The following is a 27261-nucleotide window of genomic DNA, read 5'->3' as shown; positions in this document are numbered from 1 at the left end:
ATTTTATTCAATTTTATGACGTCAATACAGTTGCTGTTTGGACCCTGCAATTAGGAAACGCCAAAGAAGTATTATTCCGCTATTATTTATAATAAATTCACTGCTAAACCAGGGACTTCTGAACTAATCAAATTTCATTAGCATCAAAAGATAGCAGTTTAAGGATTTTTTTAAAATTCTAAATTAAATAAAAAGAGTTACTGTATTGAGGTACAGTTAATGAATGACGCGTTCTATCCAATGAAAGCTAGCTTTTATAACTTTACAATGATTAAACAGTTAATGGTTACAAGTATTTTATTTCAAAGGAAAACCATATTTTGACAACATATTAGGGATTTCAGAACAATTGTGAGATTTACGATATCTCCACACGCACTTGCTGCCGCCGTAACTGTGACGTCAAGTGTGCGTAGCAAAATCTACCTCATGAGTTTTCACTGTTGTTAACATACAACAAATAGGTACCCGTTATTTCAATTGCTAATTTGACCTGCATTAGGCTTAAATTTGCCAAAATGTTATTATTATGATATTATTTATGTTATTTTGAAAAAAAACACTTCAATATCAAGATAGGCAAGATAAAAAATTAAAAAAATTCAACATTTATGTTTTTGATAAGTGTATATTACTGTTTACAAAATAACAATTAGTTTGTAACTACCTTATACTTCTTTGTGGTGATCTACCAGTTGTTCATTCTGTAACCTACAGTGAGTATTCAGGTGTGGCTAACAATACAATTTTACAAAACACAAAGTTCAGTATGATGATGCTTCACAAACTGCGACATGAACTTTTTTTGATACAACTTGGAAAGAGGTGACCAGGCACCATTTATATACCAAAGGTAATTATTATACATGAGCAGTCTAGCTTGCATATTCATATTTCAAGTAGGTCAAACGGTCACCTTTTTTCTTTCTGTTTGCAAAGGACCTGATGATTATCACAAGGTATGAAATGCCACAGAAGTATTAATTTAGAATATAATCAGCTACTGAACTTCGGTTAAATTCATTGTCATCAAAAGAGCAGTTGATTGGCTGAAAGTCCTACTGATAAATGGTGATTCTAATTTTCAGAGTGAAGTCACGAATCAGCTGATTGGTCATCATTCATATTCATCTAGAAGCTGATTGGCTATCTGTCTTCTTGATTCATCAGAGCAGCTTGCACTGACAATGCAGCTCCTGTACTAACTTCATCTTCATCTTTCTGTTATTTTATAAGAAATAGTCAGTGTTAGGATAGTACAGTATTTCTATATTACTATCATTCAATATCGTGTATAGCCTACTGTTGTGTATCTTTATCATTATCATATCTTTATAGTCAATATTACTCTGTATCATCGGTCAATATCATGACCATTCTTCATTTTGTCATCAATATGACATCATGATCATTGAATGTACTTACCAATAATTCTAAGACCAGTAAATCACTCAGCCGTTTCACTTCTCTAGGTTTTGCCATTAACAGCTTTTCTTTTCTGAAAAATAAAATAATAAATTATTTTAATAAATTACAAACATGTCTATTTTTCTCTGACAACCAGACAACCTGTTCCTGTGCCACCTCCTCAGTCATGTGGAATTTGGTTTAAGCAAAATTAACATACATGAAGGCAGGAGGACCTGATACTTCGGAAATGTGCTTTTGAACTTAAGCTCTGTCTACACTATCAAACCAGTTTGACCAAAAAAATGTGATGTGCTCAAATATGGTAGTGATATGCCGATATATGGTAGTGATATGACATCATCATGTCCATGGGCACATCACATTTTTTTGTCACACGAAGTTTGATAGTGTAGACAAGACTTTAGTAATCTTGTTACTGATTTAACAAATTGTTCTCTCTTGCAACGTATAGTTCCTGTAAATACTTAAATGATAGAGCATGATTTAAGTTCAGTGCTTGTGGTCAATTAATTGTGTATGAAGTAACATGTTTTTATTCTGTTATATATGTACTGTATGTTGTGATTATATTACTTTTCCTCAAATCGGTTTGTATTTGCATAGTGTATACAGTAATATTACGTATTGTGAAACACACCATGGTGGCCTGGTCAGCTGTTTAGCATAACTTATTAACAGTGTCTTCTTATAAAAGTCAAAATGGCTACGCATTTAGTGTTAGTCTGTTACTGCTGTACCATTAGGTACAGTGTAGGAAGAGTAGTAAGATGTGTTCATGTATTTGTAAAAAGTATGGTGCTGATAAAGCCAGCTTGTTAATAAAAAGGATCAAACTGGACATTGTGACATTGTGACAAGTTTATCGTTAATTACTATATTGCGTGTAAACGGCGGCTCTAGTGATCTTATTGCATGTCACAATAAAATTGTATCTTGTTTACCTTTGATTTCATACTAACAACTTCTTCTTTTGTGTTTGAGTTGTGTATCTCATGTTTATATTACCTGTTGTCTCTCCCCAGGTGTCATCAGGAGATATGGCTGTTATTTGTGTGGCAATTATCAATTCACTTCCCTCAACTTTACCCTTCTTTACCTTTGATTATACATGTACAATACTAACCCTTTGTATTTGAGTAGTTTATCTCATGTCAATATTATGTAATTATCTCTCTCACCATGTGACACATCAGGATAGGAGACTTTGGCTAGTTGCTTGGTTACACTATCTATATACAGTGAGTATTCAGGTAAGGTGTGGCTAACAATAACATTTTCCAAAACACAAAGTTCAGTATGATGATGCTTGAATACCAAGTATGAAACCCCACAAAAGTATTAATTTAGAATATAATCACTACTGAACTTACTGTAGGTCAAATCCATTGTCATCAAAAGTTCAAAAATTTGCATTTTAAATGTTTTAAATTGCCATGTAAAAAAAAAACACTACATATGTAAATGAATCCAGGCCATGCAAAGTAACATTATGTTTATCAATATTTATTAAACTTTTATACATTTTCAATTTACAGTGTAAGCATTACACTTGAAATCTACCAATCATCCAGATTTATTAAATAGTTGATTGGCTGAAAGTCCTACTGATAATGGTGATTCTAATTTTCAGAGTGAAGTCATGAATCATCTGATTGGTCATCATTCATATTCATCTAGGAGCTGATTGGCTATCTGTCTTCTTGATTCATCAGAGCATCTTGCACTGACAATGCAGCTCCTGTACTAACTTCATCTTCATCTTTCTGTTATTTTATAAGAAATATTCAGTGTTAGTATAGTACAGTATTACTATATTACTATCAATCAATATCGAGTATAGCCTACTGTTGTGTATCTTTATCATTGTCATATCTTCATAGTCAATATTACTCTGTATCATCAGTCAATATCATGACCATTCTTCATTTTGTCGTCAACATGACATCATGATCAAGAGTGCTACTTACCAATAATTCTAAGACCAGTAAATCACTCAGCCATTTCACTTCCCTAGGTTTTGCCATTAACAGCTTTTCTTTTCTGAAAAATAAAATAATAAATTATTTTAATAAATTACAAACATGTCTCTTTTTCTCTGACAACCAGACAACCTGCTCCTGTGCCACCTCCTCAGTCATGTGGAATTTGGTTTAAGCAAAATTAACATTTATTGTATTGTATTGTACTTAAATGATAGAGCATGATTTAAGTTCAGTGCTTGTGGTCAATTGTGTATGAAGTAACATGTTTTTATTCTGTTATATATGTACTGTATGTTGTGATTATATTACTTTTCCTCAAATCGGTTTGTATTTGCATAGTGTATACAGTAATATTACGTATTGTGAAACACACCATGGTGGCCTGGTCAGCTGTTTAGCATAACTTAATTAACAGTGTCTTCTTATAAAAGTCAACATGGCTACGCATTTAGTGTTAGTCTGTTACTGCTGTACCATTAGGTACAGTGTAGGAAGAGTAGAAAGATGTCTTCATGTATTTGTAAAAAGTATGGTGCTGATAAAGCCAGCTTGTTAATAAAAAGGATCAAACTGGACATTGTGACATTGTGACAAGTTTATCGTTAATTACTATATTGCGTGTAAACGGCGGCTCTAGTGATCTTATTGCATGTCACAATAAAATTGTATCTTGTTTACCTTTGATTTCATACTAACAACTTCTTCTTTTGTGTTTGAGTTGTGTATCTCATGTTTATATTACCTGTTATCTCTCCCCAGGTGTCATCAGGAGATATGGCTGTTATTTGTGTGGCAATTATCAATTCACTTCCCTCAACTTTACCCTTCTTTACCTTTGATTATACATGTACAATACTAACCCTTTGTATTTGAGTAGTTTATCTCATGTCAATATTATGTAATTATCTCTCTCCCCATGTGACACATCAGGATAGGAGACTTTGGCTAGTTGCTTGGTTACACTATTATATACAGTGAGTATTCAGGTAAGGTGTGGCTAACAATAACATTTTCCAAAACACAAAGTTCAGTATGATGATGCTTGAATACCAAGTATGAAACGCCACAAAAGTATTAATTTAGAATATAATACACTACTGAACTACTGTAGGTCAAATCCATTGTCATCAAAAGTTCAAAAATTTGCATTTTAAATGTTTTAAATTGCCATATAAAAAAAACCACTACATATGTAAATGAATCCAGGCCATGCAAAGTAACATTATGTTTATCAATATTTATTAAACATTTATACATTTTCAATTTACAGTGTAAGCATTACACTTGAAATCTACCAATCATCCAGAATTATTAAATGGTTGATTGGCTGAAAGTCCTACTGATAACGGTGATTCTAATTTTCAGAGTGAAGTCATGAATCAGCTGATTGGTCATCATTCATATTCATCTAGGAGCTGATTGGCTACTGTCTTCTTGATTCATCAGAGCAGCTTGCACTGACAATGCAGCTCCTGTGCTAACTTCATCTTCATCTTTCTGTTATTTTAAAGAAATAGTCAGTGTTAGTATAGTACAGTATTACTATCATTCAATATCGTGTATAGTCTACTGCTGTGTATCTTTATCATTGTCATATCTTCATAGTCAATATTACTCTGTATCATCAGTCAATATCATGACCATTCTTCATTTTGTCGTCAACATGACATCATAATCATTGAATGTACTTACCAATAATTCTAAGACTAGTAAATCACTCAGCCGTTTCACTTCTCTAGGTTTTGCCATTAACAGCTTTTCTTTTCTGAAAAATAAAATAATAAATTATTTTAATAAATTACAAATATTTCTCTTTTTCTCCGATAACCAGACAACCTGCTCCTGTGCCGCCTCCTCAGTTTATGCCATGTGTAATTTGGTTTAAGCAAAATTAACATACATGAAGGCAGGAGGACCTGATAACATCCCACCCAGAGTCCTTTGGAAATTTGCCTTTGAACTTAAGCTTTGTCTACACTATCAAACTAGTTTGACAAAAAAAGTGTGATGAGCCCAAATATGGTAGTGATATGCCCAGATATGGTAATGATATGACATCATCATGTCCATGGGCACAACAGTTTTGAATAAAGCGGCACACTCATGGTTGTTAAAGCCAGCTTGTTAATAAAAAGGATCAAACTGGACATTGTGACATTTGTAAAGTTTATCGTTAATTACTGTATTGCGTGGAAACGGCGGCTCTAGTGATCTTATTGCATGTCACAATAAAATCTTGTATCTTGTTTAACTTTGATTTCATACTAACCTCCTCTCCTTGTGTATCTCATGTTTATATTACCTTTTATCTCTCCCCAGGTGTCATCAGGAGATATGGCTGTTATTTGTGTGGCAATCATCGATTAACTTCCCTCAACTTTACCCTTCTTTACCTTTGATTATACAATACTAACCTCAAATGACTCTTTGTATTTGATTTGGAGTAATTTATCTCATGTCAATATTATGTAATTATCTTTCTCACCAGGTAACACATCAGGCTTTGACTAGTTGCTTGGCTACACTTATTTTTCACTATACAATTCCAATTCTTTTATCAGTACAATATCTCTTTAGTTTTGATTATGGCAAATAAGTAGTTTATGCTCATGTTTATTACCTGTATATCTCTCTCTATATGTCTTCACCCCGTACACAAGTGCCAAATCAAGACATTTATTGGCTATTTTTTTAGGGCCAACATTATGTATTATGTTAAACAACTCTCACTACCTTCTCTCAACTTTATATACTTCTTTCCCGAAACTATTCAACTAAACGTTTCTGGTTTGTTTGGACCTATTCCACAACTGAGCTGTGTAATTTAAGTGTCCTAAAATTTCCATTCTTTTGTTTTGTACTATGATTATTTATGTATGTTTATGATTATGTGAATGGAAATAAAGAAAGAAAGAAGAATACTATTACCTCAAAAGGCTTTTTCTGTATTCCTTCTGTTTGGTCAAAAACTGAGCATGCTCTCTAAGCCCCTCCTCATGCATTTCCTGGTAATTTTGGTCTAGTTCACGAATACTGTGATATGTCTCATTTATAAGTTCTCTGTATGTTGGCGCATTTAAAGTGTGATCAGTTAAGGACAAATTATTTGATTTATTAACCACGAGAGTAGCTTTGCATCAGGGAGCTAAATTAATTGGTCAGATGTTTACCCTATTCTGATGTATATTGTACTTTATACTACATTTGAGAATTACTTAAGGGTTTTCAAATGTACTTTAAAACAGTAGTATGAATAATTTATAAGCAGTTGCTGTTGTAAAATCATTACAATAAAATAAACAAATAAAGCAACATACATTTCTTTTCTAAATAAAAATATTATTTTTGGATTCATATTAGTTTACTTTAAAGATTGTATTTAATTGAAAAAATATCTTGTTATAAAAAATGATGTTTTACATTCAGTAGCACAGGGTGCAATGGGCCCCTGGTTTAGCACTCCTAAGGGGTCCTCCAATGCTGGCTTAGTTGTATTGGGCTGCTCATGCTTTGGGGCCCTGGGTGCAGTGAGTGCTCATAGCTGTTATGCCACTAGTTCCAACAGTTGCACTATTTTTGAAAAAGTATTCTAAACAATGAAAATATGTTATTTTGCAGATGTAGCCAAGTCCTGACAAATTATGCTGGAATTTGGTCAACTAGCTATTTCTGCTTCAACTGACCATCTATAAAAGTACTGATGAATAGTGAAAATAGAATGTTGCCAAGAATAAAAGATTGTAGGACTAATAGCCCCAGTAAAATTGTTCCCCAGGACTACTAGCCCAGGACAACTACCCCTTAGGCCTAGCCCGAGGACAACTACATACTAGGTAATATATGGTAAAAAGGATATGGAGGAAGACTCTTGATTTCTGTACGTTGTAAGTAGATGTCCATGCCAGCTCTTTTGTCTAACTTCTTTTGTTGCATAAAATGTTGCATCAAGGGACTCTGACCACACACGTTGAACGCACTTTTGGAAAACTGCGTACTCTCATAAACTGGATGTGACTAAGAAATAAATGAAGAAATGTGAAAAATGTTTTTAATGTTTTCAAAGGTCAAGAAACAATAGAGCTTCTGAAATGTTCTTGTTTGGAACTATCAGCATTGGTTTATGCATATAATGATTTTATTTATATGTATGCAGGTGTTTCTGCTACGTTGTTGAAATCAAGAGATAGGCTATTTAAAAAATCAACTTTCACAAAAACACGAGGTCAGTCTTTAAAGTTGTCAAGGCTCAAAACAAGACTAGAAATAACGAGACATTTTTTTACAGTTGAGGATTGGAACTCGCTTCTTTAAAATGTTGTTTGTGCTTCTTCCGTAAATAAATTAAAATCTTGCTTATAGAAAGTCTGGTTTGATCACCACTTTAAATATCGCTAATATACAAATGAAGAGTTTTCAAGAATGATCACGAGGGACAAACGAGCAGGTAAGGTAAATCAAGAGCATTTTATACCAAAAAACATTTTTCGTTAAAACAAATTCCATACCTCTGGTGACAATGGTCTCTCCTTTCCTTTTAGTGACACTGTTGATGATTGCTTTAATGATGTGCTCTTGTCTGCTTTTTTCTTTCCCTCCAAACCTGCGTCAGACTTCTTTTTCAAACTACTCTGGCTATTTGATGTTTTGCTACTCTTCACCGTCTTTTGACTTAAAAGACTTCCTGATGCATCTGAAACATTCTCTGTGATTGGCTGCAAAGTCTTCTGACCTTTAACCTCCAACTTTTGAGATTGTTCACTTTTACTGGTTTTTTGAGCATTTGAAATAGCTGTAATTGTTTTTGTGTCAGAGTCGATTCCTGCTACACCAAGGTGGTCTATTGATGCTTTTCTCTGTGACATCAAATGTGATGTTTGCGAATTTTTTCTGGATGTGTCCTCGTCATGCATGGATGATCCTGGAGTCACAAATTCAAAGCTAAAACCCCGTCCTGCAATTACAAAGGGAAATTTGTTTATTTTATTTCTTGCTCATAAAGATCACAAATTACAATATTGTACATCAAAGAAAAAAACCAGGAGACAAACAAATAAAAATGATGGTACATCAAGAAAATGAAAAGGACGAAGGACGGAAAGAATTGGATGCATGACAAATAGGAGCAAACAAATTGGATCAAAAAGAAAATGAAAAAAAAAGGAGCAAATCATTATAAGAACATAAAGTACCAACTCAAATATGCAGAAGTCTTCCACACAGGTCAAGATTTTTGTACGAACCTGTTCAGTTATTGGGTTTTTTTAAGGAATTGTACAGTAACTCTCATTGTCATAAAAAAAAATAATAATGCTCTGTATTTGGAAGTTTACTTTAAAAAACTGAGACTGACGGACCTGTTTAATTGTTTTAATTCTAATACCTTTTCTGGAATCTTTTTGTATAATTTCAGCCTTTCTCATATCTGTTGGTTCAAGAGCTTTATAATTCCATTTCATCCATGTTCGGGGCACAACTTTAGTTCCAGCAATCCATTGAGAGGTCAACATACAAAGGTCTTCTTTAAAGTCATCGTTGAACTGCCGCCAGGAGTCTGGAAATGCTTCGCAGAAGCAGCAGTAGACAGACTGTGCTAGAAGATCAGGGTAGGCCTAGAGAAATATTCAAATAATTTTGAAATTCTTGTATGCAAAAAAATGTTTTAACTCTCCTCAAACAGTTTAAAGATGTTTTGCATATGTGTGCCACCTGGATGGTTAAAGTGTAAATACTGTACCAAAAAAAAATCCTTACCTTAAAGAATACATCTCTATACTTAGGGTGTTTAGCATACAGCAACAGCTTTGCATAGTTGTGTGCCACCCGATTGAATATTTTTTCTTGATATGTTTTGCTTGGATGATAGCGATGTAAAAAAAACCACCAAAACAAATCCTGAATGAAAAATATTAATGTTAATCTATAAACATATAAGTTAGTTTCTGATAATAAAAAAAGGGTTTTGGGAATGTAGCGACAGGCAAAGGCATATTGTTTGATGCAGGTTATAGCTTTAAAAAATCAGATTTTGAAAAGTTGTGTGATTCATCACACTCTCACCCTTAGCTTATGCAGTTATTCATTTTTTAATCTAGAAAATGTACCAACAAAGGCCTTGCTATCCACCCTTTTAGATCATCTAAAACACAAACTGAGTTGGCCAACTATGTTATAATATCTCATAAAAAAGAAAAGGTCTTTTGTCGGTTGATTCAGGTAAGTGACACAAACACTGTTTTATCTCGGGTTATTTTTCTAAAAACCAGACATCTGGAGTAAACACTGTGGCTCTGTTTTACGAGGGATGTATCATAGACCCTGTATTAATGGAAACAGTCAAGTGTACTACTTGATGTTGTAATGCAGTGTTGTATCCAATTAGAAAATTTCCTATAACGGGAGGAATCCTAATGATAAAACTTCTACTGTAATGATAATCATTGCCCTGTGTCTGAACACCTTTGTTTTTTGTCTGAGGGTTCAATTTGACCTTGTTATCAGCATTGTACACTAATACACCATAACTCCATTGGTGTAAACATCTAGGTTTTTAGCAGCATTTATTAGTGGTCATTGTGTCAAGGTGTACACAATACCTACCACCAGAATGGCCTCGGACATCTTAGAAAAGAAGAGGCGTTGGAACTCTGCTTTGTATTGATGTTTCTTGCTTAGACCAGTCTGCGCATTTGTTACTCTTTCCAGCATTTTGAGTATGTCAACATACGGTATTGACGTCAGTCGGTCTTTCTCAAAACCAGGATACTGGTGTAACTGTGTATCAAAGGTACATAACAAAACATGTCATAAAGGATTTATACAATGCATGATCAAGTGTAAGGCTTTGTATTAATCTTGCAAAAAATGTGGCAACTATTATTAACAATATGATACCCTTTTCACACCTCAGGGCCGTAACCAGGTTTGACGGCGGGGTGGATCGTTAAGTTCTTTAGTGGAACTCAGGGGCGGATCCAGGATATTGAAATAGGGGTGGCGTAGATTTTGGCGTTCTAGCGCATTGTAAGTCGTTTAAAACGATTTACAAACATCTCATAATGTAATTTACCAAACACTCTAAAGCTCGCAAATTACGACATGTGGAACATGCAGCTGATACTTACCTAGGGTACCAAATGCCAAATGCCTGTACTTTACATCTAAATTTTTACAACGCGACGATGTTTTTCAGCTTTTATAAACTTGTCACGTCCTAGCAGCCTAGGCCGGTATTATTTTCTTACACGCGCGCCGGGTCGATCGCGGTCACTACTTCGCGCATGCAGCAGTAACATGACGTCACGTTAAAGCGGGCCGTCACAGAGTCTCATGCATATTAATGAAGCAAACTTGCTGAGAGTGTTTTCACCACACAACACATGCGACGCGAGATTTATCGAAACTTGACGGTCATGTTTTTGACAATTAAAATCACGGCATATTCAACGACCTGGTTTAAACGATCGTTTAAAAATTAGCGGTCCGGCTCGATTACATTATATTTAGTGATTTGAAAAAAAACAAAACACCTCTTTTGTCATGATGTCATCGCGATGTGTTTATGAGAATCATCGACGGGAAAGCAAATAAAACAACAAGGGTCATGAAATGCTGCAGCATTGTTAATATTTTAATAGTAATACGTTTTAATAAAATGTAGCCCTAACGGGATAATTTTCATAGGCACTATACAGTCCTAGCCTTTGTTTTTATTGTACTTAATAAATGGGCGCGTAGTATAGTAGCACTGACCATGTTATTGTTATCTATTTTTAATCTATTTTAAAATATCCGGTTAAATTGCGTTATGCAGCAGAAACAGACCCCATGTGGCTTCATCAACTCTATTGATCGCTATTCTACAATACGGGAGTGACGATCACAAAGGATGCCGACCTGCTTAGTGGAACGCGACCAAGCTCACCACGTGGCTTTTATCAACTTGCTCCTTTTACACTTAACTGTGACGCTAGAGATTGATAGTACACAAAGGATGTCGACGTATGCTTGGTGGAATGCGATCAAGCTGACGATGTGCTCCGACGTACTATTTTCAATATGAAAATGTGCAAACCATCGGTGATTGATGACCGTCGAAACGATACGTGTTTTTAAAATCTATTTAATTTTAAAAAAAAAAAAAAAAATCTTTAAAAAATAGGGGGGGGGGGGGAGGACGCCCCATACACCCCCGCTAGATCCACCACTGGAACCATACAATCGAATTTTTTTTCTCTATAGGCCTATGGCCGCAAAACGCATTTCCGGCTATTCTCTTTTGTTTATGAACTATAAGTTGGTGTAATTTCCAGCCCACAAATTTCAATTGCCGACCTTATATTGTCAGAGGACGGCATTCTCTTGCCGACCGAAATTAGGCTAGATCCCTCCTCCTTTCAAGCCTCCTAGCAACAACATGGTACATTAGGGATCGTATCATTGAGACTTTAACATGCATATTCACCATCATGTGGTGTTTAGGTAAAAAACCATGGAATTAAGATGATCTCTGAATTCACTCAACCGTTGCATCTTGCACTTGCGTGTGAGCTGCATGCTTTCTCTATCAAGCAGCTGGCTGGGCACGTCACACGCACGCGGAGACCTGTGTAGGGGAATACCCTGTTATGTCAAGCAAACAACTATGCTCTGTGTACAGCTCGCTAGAGCTCCAGAACCACGATGTTCAGCAGTTATCAAATAGAACTTATCTTGTAAATTTTAGTGTTAGGTTTTTATATTTTAGTTAAAATATATATATATATATTAATTAAATTTATTAAGGCTTGACTAGGCCTGTAGTGAACAATCGTCGTGTTGTGTTAGTATCCCCAGCAAAAAAAAAGTGGGAGGCCAAGCGGAACTCGCTGTTCAGCGGGGGGATCGTACGATCCCCCCGATCCCCCCCTGGTTACGGGCCTGCACCTGCCAAGTTGTTACCAGGTTTGCATAGTGTGAATACAATTTTCTGGAAAATCTTGGGGAGAAAAACATACCAACGAGTGGCCTGTCGAGATGTCCCGAGTTGTTACTGCGCGCATGTGTATGCCCTGGTATTAAACTGACCAATCAAATAGCGCACAACTATGCTTTCTCCCGAGATTTCTCACGGTTCGTGTATGTGTGTATGAAAATATGTAATAAATCGGAAGATCAAACCTGGTTACAACTTGTTATAACAATTTATGCAGATGTGAAAAGGGTATAAAACTAAATTCATAACACTAACCTCCACCAGTTTTGGTCTGGTACTGGATGCCTTCTCTTTTGGCTTGATACAAAAACACAAAATAACATTAGTATCAATAAGCAATATTATTATATAATATACAGTTTTCACAGCTCTATAAATAATATCTTTTATTCTTCTTGATAAATTTAATACATTTAAGATGTTTTTTTTTAGTTGTATATATTAAATACAACTATTATAATAAAAATATTATATAATAAGATAAGTTATTTTACTTGTTTGTTCTATATCATTTTTTTATCCAAATTTAATAACATTTTAGGCGTAAAGAAAACAAAATGTGTTACCTTTTTAGTCCCTTGTACTTTTTTCCAAACTTTCTGTTTGCCATCATTAAGTAAAGCTTTAAAAAAGTGACAATATTGAAATCATGAGAACAACATGTTTGCTTTTAATTTGCAATGAGCATATTAATAATTGCTATGGAGTTTTGATGGCAATGATTAGAATCAAATTGAATTATAGAACATGTTAATAAAAACGTATTAAAAACTGGCCTAGTGTTAGTTACCACAACCAAACCAATTTTGTTTTATTTCTGATGTTTGACCAATCTGGTCATTGGATTGTTTGGGACACATTTATTATTTATAATAATAGTAACTGTATTATTTAGGTTATTTTTAGTGCTGCTAGATTATACTTAGCTGAGCTGACGGTCTAAAGATAAGGTACCAACTTGATTGTGATGTTGTTGTAGTATTTAATTTAAATATATAAATATAGTTAGGTATGAACACTATTAAAAGCAAAAAGGTGTCAATCATTGCATTTCCAGTGAAAAGGTGTTAATAAACGATCCAATGTGCAGCATAAACCAAAACAAATAAAAACATTTGTAATTAGTGTTTGATCTACTGTACAGTAGGCCTATGTATAAATACAGATACAGACCCATATGATATTGTTAAGGATTATTAACTGAATAAAAATAAACAAAACTCATTGAAGTTAGTAGTCAGTTAGTTGAAAAATAAAGACACCATTAAAAAAATGTTATCATTTAATAAAATGTGGTTATTAATACAGACACCCACAATAATACAATTTGTTTGACAGACAACCATACCTTCATCTAGAGATAAATGATTACCTAAAATGGGATTAAGAATATGCATGCAGTTAGTGAGAAGGGAAAGGATATTAGGTAGGTAGTGTAGGGAAGTGAAACGAAGGATATCATGATTAGGTAGTGTAAGAAAAGGGGAAAAGACTTTATGGAGTTTGTGGGAACGATAGGTAGTGTAGGGAAGTGAAACGAAGGATATGATGATTAGGTAGTGTAAAAAAAGGGGAGAAGACCTTATGGAGTTTATGGGAACGATAGGTAGTGTAGGGAAGTGAAAAGAAGGATATGATGATTAGGTAGTGTAAGAAAAGGGGAAAAGACCTTATGGAGTTTATGGGAATGATAGGTAGTGTAGGGAAGTGAAAAGGATATGATGATTAGGTAGTGTAAGAAAAGGGGAGAAGACTTTATGGAGTTTGTGGGAAGGGTAGAATAGATATCATGCAGTTAGTTCATGCAGGATAGGGATCAAATAATAATATACCAAAATTGCTTACTTGATTTCACAGAGTAAACTCCTGCAAATTGATTCAATTGTTTGACGTCTTGAGCTATAAAATAAATCATGATATTAAACTAATATAGTAATAATATGAATTATTGGAAAAATAATATATAATAATTGATACTAAATGTGTTTTGGATTTTGTCATGGAAAAATAACATATTGCTATTATCATACCAGGGAGGTTACCTCCCTGATCATACTACTGTACTACCAGCCAGGTGCACCAAATTTACTACACCATACACAATCAGTTAGTATTATGATTAGAAAGTTACAATACAAACAAAAGTCAGACCTTTGGTGAGTATTCTGTCTTGAGGCGGTGAGGGCGTTCTACTCTCTTCCACATTTGACCCTCTGCTGTCAATTACGAGCGAGGAGAACATCTGCAGCTCTCTGTCTAGGTTTGCAATTCGTTCGTTGACTCGTTCGATACTGCCAACCAAGAATGCTGAAAGTTCTTAATAGGAAAACACAAAAAGTGACACTAAATGCATGCGTTCCTGTGTTCAAATTCTCATATTTGCTGGATACTTGCTTGATGTTTATGGGTCGGTTAACAAGCTAATTATAGCTTATATGACATTTCTTTCTTCTTTTTCGCTACTATAATTATTGTATAGACATCACGGTGGCATGGCTTTTTTATATTATTAATATTATTATTAATTAGTAAGTATAACTACCATAATTTATATTCTCTGGTACAATCCCCACCTCCCCTAGAACACAAAATTGGGCCAACTTTGTGGGGTGAGACTATAGCCTTATGCCTATACCCGGGGAAACCCTTGGATTCAGGAAAAAAAAATGATTGGTAAATGGTAAGCATTTCTTGTAAAAACTCATCTGAACTGGCTATAGAGAGGCTTACAACATCCAGACCAAAAGTAAATACTGGGACTAAACCTGGTGATATGCCTGAAATCAGGGGGTGGATTACACCCAAAGTGGGATTATACTCGAGAGGATATACGATTTTTTAGTTTATGTTGACCATCTAGGCCTAGTAGGCCTAGCCTAGAACTAGTATTATTATTATGAGTAGGCCTATTTGACAAATATCAATAATGACACAGAAATATACGTAGAAATTGGTGACACTAATCAAAGATCCATGGTATAAATAATGCAATAAGTTCGCAAACTAGGCTAGCCCTAGATCGTATGAATATTCGCCCCTAGTAACGGGACGCTGAGTGTATGATGGCAACACAATCAACCCTCTATTGAAAACAATCGACGGATATATGACTAGCCTAGCTACTAGGCGAAAGGATACGAGCTTTGCGTGTCATTTGATCTTGTAATATTGATTGAGCATGATCAATATCTTCTTTAGTTTCTAGTAAATCTTCTCGGTAAATATTCATAGGAGAATTAGCCCGATTTATATCCGCCATTTCGTGTTTTTTATCACTAATTTCTAGTCACCGTTCGGCGTTTGTTTATTATTGAAAATTCCTTTTTGTGATTGGTGGCGGTATTTAATTTGGTTGTGTATTATAATAGATTACTGTATACTTTTTACAACACAAAGTGTCTACTGCCTGTAATTTAAATGATTAATTATTTATTTACTAAGAGCTATTATAGTATTATGGTAGAGGAAATATGGCCATATGAATTTACAAAACTCATCTTACTAAATTGGCTATTGCATTTGTAAAATTACTGTATTATTTCACAGTGAAAAACAAACAAAAAATCTGTTAAAAATAAAAAAAAATTTTTGGTTTTGTTTATTAATATTTTCAACCACAATCCATACATTATAAATATTAAAACAAATACAGTAGAGAATTGTATTATTGTCATTGAATACTACCAATTTATCAAGGTGTAAATATCAATAAACAATTTAAAATTCAGCTTGAAACACCAACACTCATTTACCTGTCTGTAATTATGAGGTTACACAAATCAAAAACTTGTTAATTATATAACATGGGAGGATACAAGATTAAACAACAACACTATGAGTAAATCTATGTACAGCTATTTACACCAGAATACAAACTTGAAATACACATGTAAACCATTTACTATTTTAGGACTATACACGCAACTAATCCATCATTGAAAAACTGCTAAAGACCAATATGAACCCAAACACAGATTACACCTGTCGTCCTTGTGATACCATACCTTTATTTGTATATTTCATTTCCAGAAAATAAACTGGTCACAGACATATGTACTACAGTAGATATTTTTATACATTTTGTAGCGAAAATAAAAGGCTGTGACAGATTAGTGAACACTTAGCTCTACTAAACGGCTTGTATAAACTTGAAATGAATGAAGTTGCACATATAAAACAATACTTTACTATAAATTGCACATATAAAACATTCACTATAAATATACATAACTAATACTGTATAACTGTTAACAAAAATACATGCTGACCATTGGAATACAGACCAGCTTGAAGTTGACCATTGAAATACAGACCAACTTGAAGCTGACCATTGAAATACAGACCAGCTTGAAGCTGACCATTGAAATACAGACCAGCTTGAAGCTGACCATTGAAATACAGACCAACTTGAAGCTGACCATTGAAATACAGACCAACTTGAAGCTGACCATTGAAATACAGACCAACTTGAAGCTGACCATTGAAATAAAGACCAACTTGAAGCTGACCATTGAAATAAAGACCAACTTGAAGCTGACCATTGAAATACAGACCAACTTGAAGCTGACCATTGAAATAAAGACCAACTTGAAGCTGACCATTGAAATAAAGACCAACTTGAAGCTGACCATTGAAATAAAGACCAACTTGAGGTTTTATTGGTCCTTTTAACTGCTTTGGTCAACAATGATAACTGATATCCTATCTTTGGTACTAACTAGGTTTGTTCATAAGGACTTACATCTCATCATACTGGTTGTAAGCTTCGTCCATTGAGCTTGGTTCCCACTAAGGTGCAATGCAAGGACGTAACAGCAAGGCTAGTAATTTGGCCAATCTTGATGGATGAGAAGCTGCATCCTAGTGGGAACCAAGCTTAAAGCACACATGTTTTGGATATTGGATTCTCTCAATATTGTTACATATACTAGAGTTTTAGTAGTAGCTTTGTTTCATTATTTGCCAATTATCACTAGGAATTTAGTCCAATGAGTCAAGCCTATAAGCCTACAATTTTGAGTAATATTGATGACGATGATGTTTACATTTCTATTTTTGTGAAGGCAAGAAAAAAAAAATATGGCACCGAATATAATGCATCTGTTTTGGTGGCTTGCTTTGTTACAACTGGCATCTGTGGACTACTAAACTTCAGTTGATTGCGTACAATTTCAGTTGATCTTTGACCTCTGTCATGTCCTCAATGCCAAATGTGTCTTTGCTTTGTTCCATCAGTTTAAAGATTGCTTCAAGCTGGGTTTTTCTAGCTCTGTAAAACAATAAATATTGTTTTGCATTTTAAATGAATTTCACACATAGCCACTTTTGATTGCTGATTGATTAGAATAGCGTTTCTAAACGCTCAAATCATTTACACTACCAGGTTTTTCTCAGTATTTTATACTCCCTCCTCCCAATTATTTGTCGTCCATTGGCATAATCGATCAATCCTTAGCACTTTTCAAAGTTCAAAATCCTTGTGATTGAATATTACAATATATCATCACCTGATGGGCTATGCCCAAAACATGTTGTGTTAATAAATTTATATCAAGGCAGTTTTATTTTGATTTTTTTCATCTACCCTGCCTATGCCTACCAGCTCTTTGATTTATATTTATATACATAGGGAGTAAAAGATTAAGCATTAAGATGAATATGATTCAATTATCATTCATATTAAAATTCAAAATCGTGGATCAACAAATCTATCATTTACTCACTCGGATTCAGCATTGATCTGCGTTTCTGTCATATCGCCCTCAAGTTTCTCTTTGATCTTTTTGTGCCGCACTTGTTTCAGCTTTCCTTGAAGACTCTCGCATCTGAAATCACTGCCACCATCCCCTTCGTCTCCACACTCATCTGTTGCCATCGATGATTCTTCAATCTCCTCTATTTCTTCAGGTTTGATGAGTAAGTCATCAATATCATTATAAGAGGCTTTCTCTTCGCTACTTTCAACTTTATTTTCCTTTTGAAAATAGAAGAAAAAATTAATACTAAAAATTATTGTTTTTTTGTCTAAAGTAATCATTCCATTTAAACTTGAAAATTGTTTTTATACATTGAGTCTATCACAATCATATAGAGTAATTGCTTTGTTTTTTTTATTTAATCAGGGATCTGTGTCTCCCTGAAAAAATAATTTTTAATATTTTGTAAAAAAAATTAAAAAATGGTGTATGCATGATTTTGTCAGTACTTGTTGTGTGTACACGCTGTTTTTGTTCATGAAACATTCATTGTTGCGATTGTGAAATACTAACCTGTTCTTTTTCATGAGAATTCACAAATTTTCTTTGGAATAATCTAAAAACAATCAAAACAGCGAGGAGGGTGACGAGACTTGCTGTAATACAATGTACACTGCCCTCAACATCTTCTGGTATCTCTGTCATTTCTTATTTTTCACAACTTTAGATAATTTTAAATGAAAAATAAAGAAAATGTTAATGTTCCGCTATTCATTCCTCTTTCTTTATTTGGTCAGTATACAAAAATATAGGACAGCAACAAACAAAAGAATATCCAGAGTGGTTTTTGATTTGAGTGAGAATTATTCACTTTTTTTGTGACATTAATGAATATTGACATTATTGTACACAATAAATATGCTATTTTATGTATTTTTTGTGGAACTAAATAGAATTGGACGAGAGTCTAAAATTCTGTTGACAAAACCACCCGCCAACCAACATCGTTGTTTGATGATGATGTGTGTGGCCTAGGCCTACTCCTAGTAGTACTGCTGCTGTCTGTCTGGGGCCAGTCCAGTAGATAGGCCTAACTAAAACCAAGTAGCCTGGCTAGGGCCTAGATAACTACCTACAAATGGAGACATTAGTTTACCTGATCTTGTTTGTGTAATATTCTTTAAATTACTAGGCCAATTTATCTTCAATACTGTACATCTAACTTCTCTCTTCTTTCAGCGCTCTGTCTTTTTTTCTGATCTTCTGTACTGTGCTGCTGACTGCTGCTGTGCTAACAAAAATAAAATACGAAACGGCGGGTAATTACCGGTCTGGGCCGTAATACCATATACATTTATCTCTCACATCATCCACACGTGCTTTAATCAGTGAAGCGTAACTCGCTGTCGGCCCGACCCCGGAGGATAAAAAAGCACTTTAAAAACGTAAAAAATATCTTTTAAATATAATTTTGTACATTAAATTCTATATAACACTGATTGATCAATATTCATTCGTTATTATTATATGTATTCAGCATGAATTGGACAATATTAAACTGAAAATTGGTAGGCCTAGGCCTACTCACCAAATATTATTATTTTTGTAGCGCACCAGCCAGCAGTGCAGTGTGTGGTAGACCCGTGCTAAATAATCTGCGAGTCGTTTCGTCCAGTGTTTATACCTATGATTGTAATTGCTGCAAATGATAATAAGAACACCTCTTGTTTTTGTTTCAAGACTAGGCCTAGTGCAAAGAAAGTAAATACTATTTGTTTAAATAAATATGCTCAGTTCCATTAAATTGGGTTTTCTGTTTTAAAAAAAATCTTAAATTATTAATATTGTGTTAAATCATAAAATGTCTTTTCTCACTTTTTTTCCAGAGTTTAATTTAGATTATGATAAATACTCAATAACTGCATTCTTTCTATTATTATGTACAACTTCATAGTATAAGCCTGTCAAATTGTCCACTTGCTGCCTTTTGACCAACAGACGGCAGACAACTCTGCAACAACTTCTCTGGATGAATAAACCTTGTATGTACTTCTTTTCTTTTTCTTGAAGTATGTCCGGTACGGCAGCTACAACAATCATGCAAAGTTCTAATTCTGCTTCCACCATTCCAAAAGAGGGATCTTCTGAAGGTTATACCATTGTCAAGGAGGAATCTTCTGAAGGTTATACTATTGTCAAAGAGGGAACATCTGAAATATTATTTCCAAAATCAAATGAGGTATTTTATAATCCAGTTCAAGAATTCAATCGGGATATAAGGTATTAAAGAATTTCAAATTAATCATTTTAGTCAGTACCATTTTTCCTCTCTCTCAAATCAGTTCCATATAATATTTGTCTCTTAATGATTGTACATCGGCAGGAGTTTATGTTATGCTTTATAGATTTGAGCAGGCTATTTGACATCATCCATTTGTTTTAATTTACATGTAAGTTATTATTTGCACAATAATAGTACACCGAAAATATCATCTTTTTTCAGTTCTTTGGTTATAAGTCTACATGCGAGTCAAGTATTAAAAAAGAAAGGAATTGAAGGTATAGTTAAATAAGATGTGTATACAACTAATATTTTAAGTAAATATTTATATCAACATTTCACTTTTATGCTCATGTGTCGCACCTTGCCTCAGTGGCACTAGGTCCCTGATTCGCTCAATGCAATATGTTAAAAACTGGTATCATATTTACTGTTGTGACACCAGATATAATTGTTTTTAATCATGCTATTATGAACATTGAATATACTTTTTTAAACAATAGTTTATTTTTATTTAAATTCTAAGACAAAATAACCAAAAACTTCCAGTCAATTTGGCTATTTTGTTCTTTAAATTACAGTTTATTCAGGTAAATAATTTTTTTTCAATCCAATGTAAAATTTGTATTTCACAGTTTGTTTGAAACAAAAAAATACCACCAACGCCGCCGACACTTGCGATTCACAAGATGAAGAAGAGTTGAAGAAAGTTTATCCAGGTGATCAGTTGGAGGTAAAACCATTCTCAAATGAAAATTCCTTGGCAGAAAATGTAGCTATAACTTTTTGAGATACTGTATCAAAAACACAATCACCTTATTGGCAAAGATAAAATCAAAATATATCACAGTATTAATAGTATAAAGCTCTGTCTGCACTATAAAATGTGACAAAAAAATATGATGATGTCATTTCACTACTATATATTTGGGAATATCACTACCATTGGGCACATCACACTTGTTTGATAGTGTAGACAGAGCTTTAAACCTTCCTTCTGTTAAAAAACTTTAGGATGGCATTAGTATTCTAGAAGGATTGTCAGCCAGCGGTCTTCGCTCAATCCGCTATGCTAAGGAAATTCCTGGTATCAAGAATATTGTCGCCAACGACTTCTCGGTAGCTGCTGTTGAAAATATTGAAAGGAATATAAAACATAATAAAATTGGACATTTAGTGAAAGCGAGCCTATCAGATGCAGCGTAAGTACACCATGTACTTGGACTATTTTAGTTTTGTTTTATTAAGATTTTATTGGCTTATAAATGATTGTATCATTTGAGAAACACTGCCATAAAATTAAAAACAAATAAAAAACTTTGTATCATTTAGGTTGCTTATGTACAAGTGTCGCTCAAACCCAGAATATGATGTTGTTGATCTAGATCCTTACGGAAGTCCTGCGATGTTCATCGATGCTGGAGTTCAAGCTGTCAAAGAGGGTGGGCTTCTTTGTGTCACATGTACAGATCTTGCCGTGTTATCGGGTAACCATGGTGAGACATGCTTTTCAAAGTATGGTGCGATGTCCCTTCATGCAAAGTTTGGACCTGAGATGGTAAGATTCTGTCGTTTCAATTATTTATTTTTTACTTCAACATCGGTTGCATCTATAGTCTTATTCAGTTGAAGTCCTTCCTTTTCAAGTTTTTCATTAATTTAAATTATTTCCACTTCTCGTCTATTTTAATATATGTACAGTGGATTGATTTCATTTCATTTATTTATTCGACATCATGTCCTGGGACCCCAAAAGCAACAGAGTCTCCATAACATGAAATGTCTGGGGCCCCAGAAGAACTTAACTACATAAAATTAAAAATCAATATACAGTTTAAAATACATTTAAAAATTCAAAAACAAGAAAAAGAGGAAAAGAAACACACCGGAGTCAAATTAAGAATCTGTAAAATGTTGTTTTAACTGCCTCAGAAAGAGAAGAAAGGACAGACGAGTCTCTGAGAGAAGAGGGAAACGATGGATAGGCAAAGATTTGAGAGCTTGTTTATATGCGTTATATAAGAATGAACTATTATTATTATTATACAGTATTCATTTTTAATTGCCCAATATACAGTGTTTGATTGATTGTGAATGATTTAATAGGCTTTACGAATAGTGCTTCAAGCCATTGAAACCAGTGCCAATCGTTATCATCGCCACATTGTCCCGTTGGTCAGTGTACAAGTTGATTTTTACCTCCGAGTATTTGTACGTGTCTTTACAAGTCAAGCGGCCGCAAAACGCTCTGCAAGGTGAGTGAGCATGTCAGCTTTACCTAATGCGTAACTTTTACCATTTTTCTTTTTCATTTTAAAAAATAAAAAAAAATGTTCTTTATATAGTTGCTATAGGTTGGGGTTAATTATACCTCTTTGATCTAAATGCAAATCAAAATCTACTCCAAACCCAAACTCTTAAACCAACATGTACAGTTGGTTTCCTTATACGTTATTACTAATTCAGTATGTAATATATTAAAATATACTAAAATTTGTATCTCAGTACACTGATTATATTTTATTTTTTTACTGACAGCAAGAGGGCACTTGTCTATCATTGCACAGGATGTGATAGCTTCCATCTTCAAAGACTCGGAAAGGCTATCCCGCGGGAAAACAAGTGAGCTCTTAGAAATTATAAGTTTAAAAAATTAAATTATATAAAAGAGATCTGTCTAAAATCTTGAATATATAAATTGATTTTATTAGTTGCTATATAAGTATTACATGAATATTTTCAAATGATAGATACAGTTGATTGAATGCTTTTTCTTTAGAGTATGCATACTGTATGTCAATAAATAATTTTTGAAATCTATTTTTTATCTTTTTTTATAGAGAGCCTCGTTTCACCCCAGCCACTGGACCACCCTGTGGTCAAACATGCACAGATTGTGGTAGCAATTTTCAGGTAGAGTAAAAAACAAAGTGGTACTAAAACGTGGTTCCCACTAGGACGCGACGCAATGCAACGCAGCGACGTGTCAACACATGCTGTTGTATTGCATAGGCACAAGTGGGAACCGACGACGTAACATGCAGACGGGAGGAACACAATTATTGGAAGGGCATTTTCTTAGTTGCGTAGGTTGCGCCTAGTGGGAACCAAGCTTTAAACGTTCTTACTACAATCAAGTGTTCAAATCAAAGTGCATTTATTTCAAAAGCGTGACCTCATTTGTGTTATTTCTCGTTAGGTCGGTGGTCCTATCTGGAATGAACCAATTCATGACCTGGACTTTGTTCAAAACCTTTTGAGTACTCTAGATGATATACCAAAAGAAAAGTATAAACGATTTAAAAAGATCAAAGGAACGCTGACTGTTATAACAGAGGTACGACAAGTAGTTTATTTTCGCAAATACAAGCGCCACCAATTATCAACACTCGCTGTGCAAGACATATTTTTTGACAGTGTGATAATCATGGCAATGGCTTTAATTGTTTAACCTTAGTGACAAAAAATTCATTGATGCAAGAAAATAATAACATCACACCATAAAACATGCAAAGTATTCTTTTCCAATTATTGATAGTACTGTATTTTTAACAATAATAAACAAATTGTGTTTTTTTTAGGAATTACAAGACAGCCCTCTATATTACACGCTTAGTCGATTATGCAACATCATTCATTGTACTGTACCATCAAATGTTAAGTTCCGTTCAGCTTTGTTAAATGCCGGCTACCGAGTGTCAATAACACATACATCAGCTGAGGCCATCAAGACGGATGCACCAAGTTCTGTCGTCTGGGACATAATGAGGTCTTGGGTCAGTAGATCATAAATTACCAGTTCAAAAAAGTGTAAACCGACTAGATGAGATTCAGGTGTTTTGTATAGTTGCCAAGAAATGATATACAATTTTAAATTTTCTGATTTTGGCTTTTGTATTAATATTTTCAGGAGAAGTTCAATCCAGTTAAACAGAGTCGATTAACAGAAGGTAGTGTGGCGTACAATTTACTACAGAAAGAGCCTGTGTAAGTAAATTGGTGATTATTTTTATGTTATGTATAGAAAGAAAGAATTCTTGTAAAGCTCTGTCTACACTATCAAACTTTATGTTCCCAAATATGGTCACGATGATGGCATATCACACTTTTTTGTGAAACTAGTTTGATAGTGTAGTTTAAGAGTTCAGTATTTCCAATGAGGTCGTTCTGCTGGTAAAATTAGGAGCTGATCATCTCAAATACACAACCTTTGACCTTTTCTTTACAGCATTGAGGCATCATTTGAGAAAAGACCAGATGCGAACCCTAAATCACGACAACAGAAGATGAGTCGCTTCCCACTCAACCCTGAACCTCACTGGGGACCAAAATCTAGGGCCAGGAAACGGTAATTTATATCAACTCTCTGTGTATACACCATTTTTATTTCTCACAGTATAAAATAGTTTATATTTTATTTTAGTTGATGAAAAGAAGTACTAAATGTTTAATATTTTTTCCAGAAAACCAGATTTGACAAAAGAGAACAATTCGTCAAATGATGAGCAAACGAAACGGTCAAAGGACAATTTAATGGTTGAAAACTCAGAATTGGAATCAAAGGATATCACTGAAGAAACGTGATGGAAACACAATTTGTAAAATAAAATTAGGAAGCGAGACTCCGCTTGTGCCGCTAAAGTTCACCAATCTAACCTTTTGTTGTTCATAAGATCATAACAAGAGTCAAAAAGCACTTACATACAGTTACTGTAATAAAAGATACGTCGCGATTCAGTGTTAGTTAACCTTCTTGATCAGTAAATAACCATTGTAATGACATATATGAGCAAGTTTTATTTTGGATCTGATAAATACCCCCATTTTCACTTTATACACCCCAAACATTTATACACCCCAAACATTTATATGGCAGAATATACAGTAATTGGAACTTTAAATTCAATTTTTGTTGTAAAGTAAATGGCTGGAATTTTATTAAAATTAAAAGTGGTTGTCTTCTAACATTTAACGTTTTAGAGTTCTGCAATAAATTTCAACCGTTTTTTAAGGCCAAATAATTTACAGCAAGTATGGTGTGGTAATGTTTTTAACAATTTATGCTTATGTTACAATCAAGTACTGTATTGCCAAATGACGTAATCTTTCTGAAAACTAAAGGCAAAAACTATGGATGTTGGGGAGTCTTGTCTTTTCTAAAGCAGAAGTCGGTCATGGTGCAGCCTGAATACCAGTCGGGCTAGGCTTATGCAAATACAGTAGAGCAAATAATTGACTTTAAAAATATTTGTTATCGTAAAAACACAGACAAACAACAAATTAAACAAATTCTTGATACAGCTTTGAAATTTATTTACTTTTCATTCAAACATTTGTATTTTTTATGTGATCTTGTTTACAATCCCTTGAGTACGCGTGCCTTCCACTTTTTAAGAGGTCCGTGATCTGGGAAGTACTGGACACTAACGCCATCTGGTATTAAATGTCCGCTTGCACGTTTTTCTTCGTAGTCTGGGCGATCCCACTTAGTGAAGCCCCATCGTTTGGAGATGTAGATCTGTGGTTAAAAAAAAAAGAGGGGTTACAATTTACTTACTACTTCTCAAGATGTCAGACAGGAGAAAATACTTGCTTTTCTTAACATTTATTAACAATTATATGTTGTACCTTCTGTCGTCCTGGGTACTTGAACTTTGCCCTCCTGAATGCTTCAAGGGCATGTGCACGGCTACCTTCTTTTATTCTTATGGACATGATTGTTTGACCGATTCGGACACGAGCAACTGTTCCCTGTGGCTTACCAAAGGCACCTCTCATTCCGGTTTGAAGCCTAAGTGAAGAAAATGATATTTAATGTATATTTACTGGGTTTTTTCAACTGGGTTAGTCGTAGTGTAGATCTATAAAAAAAAAACTACAAATGTTATCTATATCTTACCTATCAGCTCCGGCACACGACAACATTTTATTGATTCGGACGATGTGGAATGGATGGACCCGCATCCTGATGTGGAACGAATCCTTTCCACAGTGTTTCACCATGTATTTGTTGGCACAGATACGACCGGCTTCGAGAGCCTCGGAAGAAAGCTGCTCAAACTCATCGGACACCATGTGAATACAAAGTGGAAATTCATCTACAAGCGCCTTCTTGCGACCCAAATCAAAGATACGAATCTTAGGATCTTTAAAAAAGAATATATAAAATATTAGTACAAACTTAACACATACGAAATCAAGCAATAGTAATGTAATACTTTAAATACGCCATGAATATTGCTATGTAGCTTTTAATTTATTTCAAGTTACTTACCTGGTACACCCCTGCAGAAACGAGACTTGGGGTATGGTTTGTTTTTGCAGTAACGATAGCTGGAAAGTTAAATTAAAAATATATTATTTATTTTACATAAAACTAAAATACCAGCCAAGCCTAGGCCCTCTAGCATTATGAATTCCCCCTCAATAATATGATGTTAAATTTCTCATGCGTAGTCGAATTTTGTCATTCTATAGGCCCGGGCCCGATCCACATTCTGTCCAGCTCTAGCCTAGGAGGAGGTGTCAAACTACTACGTTTCCACTTACCATCGGGCTGGTCGTCGTCCCATTTTGCCTGAAATAAATTTACAAAATTGAGATTAGAATCTATATTTCTTGTAAAAATAAAACCACCAATTAATTGAAAATGTATTAGGTGAAATGAACGTTACATTTCTGTTAAGGAAAATAGGCATTGAATTAGTGATTAAATACGATTTCTATGGCCATAAATGTTATACCCACCTTGTTGAAAGGACAGTGTTGGGAAAAGAGAAAGATCATTGAGCAATAGCGCCCTTATGCAGTCATTTTATACTCGCTCGCTTAGGCTTGAGATGGCTATCGCAAATTTGCAAGTCATTTATATTAGTCATAATTTTGATGTTCTAAAATGGA

At 34.3% G+C, this 27261-nt stretch overlaps 4 protein-coding genes across 11 annotated transcripts; 1 reads left to right on the top strand and 3 right to left on the bottom strand.

The window, feature by feature from the left end:
* Positions 1-1051: 1051 nt before the first annotated feature.
* On the bottom strand, positions 1052-15684 carry LOC144840869 (protein FAM227A-like). 5 transcript variants are annotated; one of them, XM_078696939.1, is made up of 14 exons: positions 15523-15684; positions 14536-14691; positions 14230-14283; positions 13733-13756; positions 12951-13006; positions 12640-12681; positions 10011-10184; positions 9165-9305; positions 8794-9022; positions 7919-8364; positions 7271-7427; positions 6342-6495; positions 1426-1498; positions 1052-1221 (listed from the first exon to the last, which is right to left on the bottom strand). In XM_078696939.1, exons 1-14 carry the CDS (start codon positions 15641-15643, stop codon positions 1147-1149), a joined length of 1902 nt encoding a protein of 633 aa, XP_078553065.1. In that variant the 5' UTR covers positions 15644-15684; the 3' UTR covers positions 1052-1146. The 5 variants fall into 5 exon arrangements, with proteins under 5 accessions (XP_078553065.1, XP_078553064.1, XP_078553063.1 ...); XM_078696938.1 differs by lacking the exons at positions 1052-1221; positions 1426-1498 and adding exons at positions 2908-3194; positions 5106-5178; XM_078696937.1 differs by lacking the exons at positions 1052-1221; positions 1426-1498 and adding exons at positions 4640-4910; positions 5106-5178.
* A 157-nt stretch (positions 15685-15841) lies between these two features.
* On the bottom strand, positions 15842-19388 carry LOC144840894 (uncharacterized). Of its 3 annotated transcripts, none has more exons than XR_013611969.1 (5): positions 19237-19388; positions 18654-18801; positions 18108-18358; positions 16698-17653; positions 15842-16614 (listed from the first exon to the last, which is right to left on the bottom strand). XR_013611969.1 is itself a non-coding variant. In XM_078696976.1 (4 exons), exons 2-4 carry the CDS (start codon positions 18783-18785, stop codon positions 17536-17538), a joined length of 501 nt encoding a protein of 166 aa, XP_078553102.1. In that variant the 5' UTR covers positions 18786-18801; positions 19237-19388; the 3' UTR covers positions 15842-17535. The 3 variants fall into 3 exon arrangements, 1 of the variants encoding a protein (XP_078553102.1); XR_013611968.1 differs by having other exon boundaries at positions 16728-17653; XM_078696976.1 differs by having other exon boundaries at positions 15842-17653.
* A 28-nt stretch (positions 19389-19416) lies between these two features.
* LOC144840870 (tRNA (guanine(26)-N(2))-dimethyltransferase-like) lies at positions 19417-25674 on the top strand. Of its 2 annotated transcripts, XM_078696943.1 has the most exons (16): positions 19417-19525; positions 19690-19841; positions 20151-20230; positions 20264-20360; positions 20584-20639; positions 20997-21094; positions 21376-21563; positions 21694-21919; positions 22468-22616; positions 22900-22983; positions 23202-23274; positions 23561-23698; positions 23943-24137; positions 24272-24348; positions 24590-24709; positions 24825-25674. In XM_078696943.1, the coding sequence occupies exons 2-16, from the start codon at positions 19786-19788 to the stop codon at positions 24943-24945; spliced, it is 1758 nt and encodes a 585-aa protein (XP_078553069.1). In that variant the 5' UTR covers positions 19417-19525; positions 19690-19785; the 3' UTR covers positions 24946-25674. The 2 variants fall into 2 exon arrangements, with proteins under 2 accessions (XP_078553069.1, XP_078553068.1); XM_078696942.1 differs by having other exon boundaries at positions 20151-20360.
* Positions 25651-27160, bottom strand: LOC144840892 (large ribosomal subunit protein uL16-like). Its single transcript, XM_078696974.1, has 6 exons — positions 27109-27160; positions 26911-26938; positions 26636-26694; positions 26261-26507; positions 25990-26152; positions 25651-25879 (listed from the first exon to the last, which is right to left on the bottom strand). The coding sequence occupies exons 2-6, from the start codon at positions 26931-26933 to the stop codon at positions 25718-25720; spliced, it is 654 nt and encodes a 217-aa protein (XP_078553100.1). The 5' UTR covers positions 26934-26938; positions 27109-27160; the 3' UTR covers positions 25651-25717.
* Positions 27161-27261: the final 101 nt, after the last annotated feature.

The sequence above is a fragment of the Antedon bifida genome, chromosome 4 (assembly GCF_963402885.1).
Source record: "Antedon bifida chromosome 4, ecAntBifi1.1, whole genome shotgun sequence".
Lineage (NCBI taxonomy): Eukaryota > Metazoa > Echinodermata > Crinoidea > Comatulida > Antedonidae > Antedon > Antedon bifida.
This window is presented reverse-complemented; position numbering and strand designations above follow the sequence as displayed.

Coding starts and splice junctions, on each gene's coding strand:
- LOC144840869 (XM_078696937.1), bottom strand. CDS start 15,643: ATGGCGGATATAAATCGGGCTAATTCTCCTATGAATATTTACCGAGAA. Junction 9,023..9,164: donor ATAGAGATGTATTCTTTAAG/GTAAGGATTTTT, acceptor ATATTTCTCTAG/GCCTACCCTGATCTTCTAGC. Junction 7,428..7,918: donor AGAGACCATTGTCACCAGAG/GTATGGAATTTG, acceptor TTTATTTCTTAG/TCACATCCAGTTTATGAGAG.
- LOC144840894 (XM_078696976.1), bottom strand. CDS start 18,785: ATGACAGAGATACCAGAAGATGTTGAGGGCAGTGTACATTGTATTACA. Junction 18,359..18,653: donor ATTCTCATGAAAAAGAACAG/GTTAGTATTTCA, acceptor TATTTTCAAAAG/GAAAATAAAGTTGAAAGTAG. Junction 17,654..18,107: donor CAGATCAATGCTGAATCCGA/GTGAGTAAATGA, acceptor ATTGTTTTACAG/AGCTAGAAAAACCCAGCTTG.
- LOC144840870 (XM_078696942.1), top strand. CDS start 19,786: ATGATAATAAGAACACCTCTTGTTTTTGTTTCAAGACTAGGCCTAGTG. Junction 20,640..20,996: donor AAAAAAGAAAGGAATTGAAG/GTATAGTTAAAT, acceptor TGTATTTCACAG/TTTGTTTGAAACAAAAAAAT. Junction 23,699..23,942: donor CGCTGACTGTTATAACAGAG/GTACGACAAGTA, acceptor TGTTTTTTTTAG/GAATTACAAGACAGCCCTCT.
- LOC144840892 (XM_078696974.1), bottom strand. CDS start 26,933: ATGGGACGACGACCAGCCCGATG. Junction 26,695..26,910: donor GGACGACGACCAGCCCGATG/GTAAGTGGAAAC, acceptor TTAACTTTCCAG/CTATCGTTACTGCAAAAACA. Junction 25,880..25,989: donor AGTACCCAGGACGACAGAAG/GTACAACATATA, acceptor TTTTAACCACAG/ATCTACATCTCCAAACGATG.